The sequence below is a fragment of the Cyprinodon variegatus genome, unplaced genomic scaffold (genome assembly GCF_000732505.1).
Source record: "Cyprinodon variegatus isolate N-32 unplaced genomic scaffold, C_variegatus-1.0 Scaffold374, whole genome shotgun sequence".
In the NCBI taxonomy this organism is placed as follows: domain Eukaryota; kingdom Metazoa; phylum Chordata; class Actinopteri; order Cyprinodontiformes; family Cyprinodontidae; genus Cyprinodon; species Cyprinodon variegatus.
This window is the reverse complement of record NW_015150827.1, coordinates 63,111-69,567: the sequence shown is the minus strand read 5'-3', so window position 1 is coordinate 69,567 and position 6,457 is coordinate 63,111. Positions and strand designations below refer to the sequence as shown.

The 6,457-nt window shown below is 39.4% G+C and overlaps 1 protein-coding gene across 3 annotated transcripts; it reads left to right on the top strand.

The window, feature by feature from the left end:
• Window positions 1-858: 858 nt before the first annotated feature.
• eif4e2 (eukaryotic translation initiation factor 4E family member 2) lies at window positions 859-6,398 on the top strand. 3 transcript variants are annotated; one of them, XM_015386737.1, is made up of 8 exons: window positions 859-977; window positions 1,735-1,837; window positions 2,482-2,616; window positions 2,728-2,832; window positions 2,931-3,083; window positions 3,165-3,301; window positions 5,349-5,426; window positions 5,514-6,398. In XM_015386737.1, the coding sequence occupies exons 1-7, from the start codon at window positions 958-960 to the stop codon at window positions 5,395-5,397; spliced, it is 702 nt and encodes a 233-aa protein (XP_015242223.1). In that variant the 5' UTR covers window positions 859-957; the 3' UTR covers window positions 5,398-5,426; window positions 5,514-6,398. The 3 variants fall into 3 exon arrangements, with proteins under 3 accessions (XP_015242223.1, XP_015242221.1, XP_015242222.1); XM_015386735.1 differs by having other exon boundaries at window positions 924-1,088; XM_015386736.1 differs by having other exon boundaries at window positions 925-1,088; window positions 3,165-3,305.
• Window positions 6,399-6,457: the final 59 nt, after the last annotated feature.

Genomic DNA, 6,457 nt, shown 5'->3' with positions numbered 1-6,457 from the left:
AAAAAAACAGGGGATCATTATGAGAGTTTGAGGAATAGATATTAGGATCCAATAGATGTCAGTAGTGCACCAATAATGGATGCCAGCTGTTGTTAAAATCTAAAGAAGAAGATCAGGGTTGGCCCTCAGGGGCCCATTTTCCTTCATGTTTAGGATGTGTCTCCACTCAAGCACACCTGATTCAAATGATTGCATTACCACAAGCACACCTGATTCAAATGATTGCATTACCTCCTCAGCAAGCTTCAAGTGCTCCAAAAGCCTGTTTCTCTCCTTTTCATTCAGATCAGGTGTCTGGAGACAGGGGAGCACTGAAAACATGTAGGACAAAGGCCCCTGAGGACCAGGGTTTACAAACCCTGTTTTAGACCACTGCACTAAGACAGTTGTGCCTTTTTGTACAGGGCCCCGCTATACTGTAAGAGCCATATCTTGCCATCAAAAACCTCTGGATCTGGACTGATTGATTTGTTTTCAACGTGATTTTTGAGGGGGGAAATCAATAAGTGAAGGGAAGAACAGGGGGGCACTGAATCAAAGTGGCTTCAGGTGCTGCAATGTAAGGTTTGCACCCGGAGCTGTCCTCTAAAAGTGTCTGTTTTTGTCTTTTATTTAGTTCTAACATTTAAGGCTTTCATCTTGCTGATATGCTTTATAAGGAGGCTGATTCTGTTCTTAGCAGGAAACTTTGCAGCCGACCAATTTGTCAGAATTACAAATACTTGTTTTAGTAAAACATTTATTAATCTGTCCATTTTCTCTTGGCCTGCGTCACATAAATATGTAAAATAAAATATTCTGCTTTTCGAAACGGATCAAGTATAAAAACTGCTAGGAGCGTTGCGCCTGCGCAGTTCATCTCTGACCGTGCGCATGCGCAGCCGCGATGACGTCTACGTTGCTGCGGAAATCAGGAGGCTGTTCTCGGACTCCGAAAGCAAGACTCCTTAGAAAATAATGAACAACAAATTTGATGCGTGAGTTAATATTTTGGTAATGCATGCGCATCTGAGCAATCTACTGAACGCCTTTAATCATTAACCGATTAATTAGATGGTGACCGACGGCTACGCTGAGTTAAATGAGAGGTGTGTCAGTTTTATGGCGTGGTTCTATATTGTCTATATTTATTTTTAAACTCGCATGGGAATGGGAACCCTTATATGGAAGCACGCATTGCAAAATAAAACAATGGTGTCAATTACAAGCAGTTTTTATAGGAGCGATTAAGCTAGCGGGTTAGCTGTAGCTTAGCATGTCGGGGACCAAGTTAGGCCTTCAGCCTCGGTGTAGTAGTAGTGGAAGAGCAGAGGACTGTTAGTGGAAACGCGGAGGAAAGTAAACTATCAGCTCCCTCTTTGAGAGTTAGATGGTCTATAGCGCTGCGTCTACAAAATGGATTCAATTTAATGTTACGGAATAATTTATGGTGGATATGTGATGTTTCTTTGTTCATTACAACTTTTGTATTAAGATTTGTGCGGAAAAATTAGCTCATCAAAGTCTGCTAACTATAGTAATCAGCAACGGATCTTGACGCCACGAGGTCATACGTAACGTTTAGGTTTTGTTTCTCCATTTCAGCTGAACCTCTGTTTTATAAAAGTCAAGTAAACATGGACTTATTTGTAACTGAAGCTTAATAAATGAACTGATCTGTTAATAATTACACCCTACATTATGATCTTAAACTTGATTCAAGCTGTTTTTTTGTTTTTGTTTCATTCAATCCAGGCTAAAAGACGATGACAGTGGAGAGGATCAAGCCTCACCTAAGGACAGTGAAAAAGAAAAACCCGAAGAAGACGATAAAGACCAGAACATTGTAAAGAAGAAAGTAAGGCAGTACAGTTTTTTGGTCACACCTGCTGTCAGGCAAATGTCAGGCTTTTCTGGCTGATGCCCAGAAAGCCCAGTTTTTAAGGTCAAATGTTTTGTTTTTTTCAAAAATAATACCTTTTTAAAAAAAAAAGCACTAATCATTTAATTTAATTTTGTTTTATTGTGAAAGGAAATTAATGGAAATACAAGACTGTTTCCACTTGCATTCAATGCAATCCAGTTTATTTATATAGTGCCAATTCACAACACGTCATCTCAAGGCACTGTACAGTTCACCAGATCATACAGTCACATTGATTCAAAGTTTTCTATTTAAGGAAAACCATTTGATTACATTGACTCTGATGCAGTCCCTCACACTAAGCATGCTTATAGCGACAGTGGAGGGGAAAAACTCCCTTTTTAACAGGAAGAAACGTCCAGCAGAACCAGGTTCAGTGTGAGCGACCATCTGCCGCTTGAATGCCACTTTTAGCTAAAAACTGCTGTCGACCAATGTTTTTACTGACTGATTTAGGATTTAGCTGTGTATTTTTTCGGCAACGAAAGAAAGGCAGCTCGTTTCCTTCCACTGAAAGAGCTGTTTGCCTTATGTCGATGTATTGTGCTCATAAATAACCTGGTTTTCTCCTGTGTTAGATGGTAGTTCCAGGGCCAGGAGAGCATCCCCTTCAATACAACTACACATTCTGGTACTCGAGGCGTACTCCAGGGAGGCCAGCCAGCACTCAGAGCTACGAGCAGAACATCAAACAGATCGGCAGCTTCGCTTCAGTATGGAGATCATTACAATTTCTCTAAGTGCTACCGTTAGCTATAATTGATTAGCGGTCATACTAGATTTGTGGCCTCATTTAATTTATGTAAAATGTCTTTGTTTTCAAGGTGGAGCAGTTTTGGCGTTTCTACAGCCACATGATCCGACCTGGTGACCTCACAGGTCATAGCGACTTTCACTTGTTTAAGGAAGGCATTAAACCCATGTGGGAGGTGATTGTCCGTTTCTGAGGTCATCGTATTGGTATGCTAGTTATATTTTGGAGTCTAATTTTTTTTCTACCTTGCTTTGGTTCCTATTTTTCCCCCAGGATGATGCCAATAAGATGGGTGGAAAGTGGATTATTCGCTTAAGGAAGGGCCTCGCGTCTCGATGTTGGGAGAACCTTATCTTGGCCATGCTGGGTGAGCAGTTCATGGTGGGAGAGGAGATCTGTGGGGCTGTTGTGTCCGTCCGCTTCCAGGTAAATCACTAAACACTTACACACCCATTACGTGTGATCACTTGAATTCACCACTTAGACTTGTGTGTTTCTTTTATTCAGGAGGACATCATTTCTATCTGGAATAAAACGGCAAGCGACCAATCGACGACAGCTCGCATCAGAGACACATTGCGCCGAGTCCTTAACCTGCCTCCCAACACCATCATGGAGTACAAGACACATACAGACAGCATTAAGTATGTATGTCTCCTCCTTTTTTATTATTTTTCCTTCAAACTGTTTTCTAATCAATTTCACAATGTGTCTGCTTGTAAGCCTTTGAATTCCCACAGCTTGTTCTGCATTTTTTTTGTATGAAATCCAGTGATTTGCATATTTCTAACCACAGATCTTAGTTTACATTTATTACAATTTTGTCTGAATATTCAAACTATCTCTAGATCAACCAATTACCTTAAATAATCACATACAATCTTAAATGAATTAATCTTTAAGCATGGGGGGTTTATTGGTATAGCACATTGCAGTACAGTCAATTCAAAGGGCTAAAGATAAAACATAAAAGCAGGTATTAAGACGCAATTGAACTAATCTTTAATAAAACAAGTCTGAGCGTACAGCTGTTCTGTCAACGCTTGGGCATCACATGACTTGCATGTTCCAAAAGCAGCATGAATGCCAAAACAACTCAGCAAAATATGTTGTTTGTGGTTTTAACAAGACCTGAATGATTTTATTCAGGTTAGGAAAACATTTTCAAAGGTGCTTAGTCATGTTATATGCTGATATGGAAAAGACACCAAAGAAACGTGATCATGATCAAATAAGGTTATATACAGCAGGTGTGTTTTTCTATTCTTTGAGCATAAATGGAATTACAGCACACAGTGTGATAAGCAGACATAAACAGACGTGGCGCCATCTGCAGGCAGAACCCACAAACCTATCGGAAAGCAGGTGCAACAATTTGTGCATCTAATTAATGGAGCCTGCACGTCCTGCAATGCCTTCCAGTAAAGTAACAGCATGGTATGGTCAAAGACCCACGGATATCAAACTGATCTACAGCTACTTTTTAAGCTCTAGGGAAAATTCAAGTGTCTATGAAACGTAAACAGAGACACCATATCAAGTTAAGTACTGATTCAATCGGTTTATCATGTTGTCTGTACTTGTACTGATAATATGTTTGCAGATTTATACATCAATTCTGCGGCTTCTGCTTCAGTAAACACCAACGTTCATACTGTATTCTGAGCATGGTTCTAGTGCCGTACCTCTGTTGTCATTGTAAATGAACACAAAGGGCTTTATTTTCCTGAAAAATTGAGCACAAAAACAAAATGACAAATATTCATCAGCAGAATACAGCTATCGTTCAGAAAACTTTTTATTCAACCAAAAAAGCTGCTAGCATATACCTTTGAAAATGACTTAAACTTTAAACATTAAACTTTGTAAGCTGAGTGATATTTTTAAGTTACCCAGTTTCAAATTACCCTTTTAAACTAATAATAATACAATATATGAATTGTATTTGAATCAAAAAGTATTTTATATAATTTAAATGGTTGGCAATGAGATTAGTTCACATATGAATAGCTTCATTGACATCATGGGTAGTTGAAGAAGCAAAGAACATGTCAGCAGCATTTAGGAGAAAACTGTCTGACAGATGCTACATGCTAACCATGTTGCTAATTAAGTCCTCTACAGTGAAGCCACTCAACTCTGGAATGTATTTTTCTGCTCCTCTTGCCTGAACACTCTTTGTTTTTATTATGCAGAATGTTTTGATCTGTTCTTCACAATAAGTAGGTTCTTATGATTTTGCCTCTTTAGGTCATCTCTTTGGAGATGAGAAATATCAGACCTGTTCTAATGCCACAAAATTATGTCTTCCACTCTTTTTTTTTTCTCAGCTTTACATTGAGTTATAAAGGGGATGTTAGTTTTTCCGCAGTATACCTTATGTGTGTTGATGTTTCCCTCTTATGTCCATTTTTTTCCTCTTGCAAAAGTCTTTTTCTTTAGTTTTGAATTGTGAGCTCTTAGAGAATGTTTGTGTACATTAGCCCCTCTTTGCTAAGATAGCAATGCTTATAATGTGTTTCCTATGTGGTCCATTTGCCTGCTAGCCCTAACATGAAGTTTAAATCTTCCAAAATGTTGCACAAATATTACATTTTTTCTGGGTTTTGGGGATTTCTGTCATATTAAGAGTTTAATAACACTCTTAAACCTTTTTATTTGATGATGATGCACTGGATGCTCCTCTTTCAGAGCATGGGAAGACTTCCATGGACTGGTGAATGCTAGCGGCGGACGTTAGCCCCTCACACGGAGATAACTCTGCGAAGAGTAAGGGCTGCTGCTGCCGTACTTGATCAGAGCTTAATAGATTTCCCCCCTACATGTTTCAACCCTCCTGCTGTCTGTGCTGCTCAGGTTGGAGTGTATATGTGGCGTGTTGAGGGGTGAACGAGTCCAGGGCTGGATACCTCTGCGTGGATCGGCACTGTGCAACACGAGGACCGAGGACGTATCCACAGGAACAGAGGACCTGGAGATCATTCCCTATTTTTGTCCAATTTGATGTTTGAATGGAAAGAGATGTCAGCGATCGGTAAAGGAAACCAAAGAGAGAAAAAGTCGGTCAACCAGTGATGAAACAAGACCTTCATTATTGCTTGCAAGTTTTAACATGTTAAACTTGACAACAGAGGCAGGTTGTGTGACTGCTGTCCTCTTATCTAGCTGTTTTTACCCGACAAAGTTTACTTGACAAAATGTGTTTCATATAAAAATGGACACCATTTATTGACAGATTTCATCCAGGCTGTTTACACAAGTCTGTGCTAAGGAGCTTTAGCGGGACTCAAAACCAGTGGATGATGATTTATTACAGTGATTTTTTAACACCATTCCTCATTCTTTCTGAACACAATGACCTTTATTTTCATGTTCATTGTGTATATACTGCATCATCCATCATATCCTGTGGTGAAGAGAAAGTTGTACGAGGGCTGTCTTGCAAGTTCACAACTAGCTGCCAAATCACAGTGGAGGAGACCTGTGGACATCTTTGATCGGTTCAAGGTTAACGATGTCTTCAAATGGTTCTTGGAATAGACTTTTCCCCAAAGGCCCATTTTAAAGGCATGCTGAAACCAACACTTATCACCTTTTACAGTTTATCAACAAAATATATGAACTTTGCAGAGGATCGGGGTTTGTTTTTCCATTTCATGCTGGACAGTATTTCTTTTAAAACTTCTGAATATGGTGTTGAAGGTTGTTTCTGCCCAAACTGTTGGTGCAAATGATTGAAAATAAAAACACTGATTGGGATGTGCACCTGATGGATTCTAGCAATAAAAGTAAAATATGCA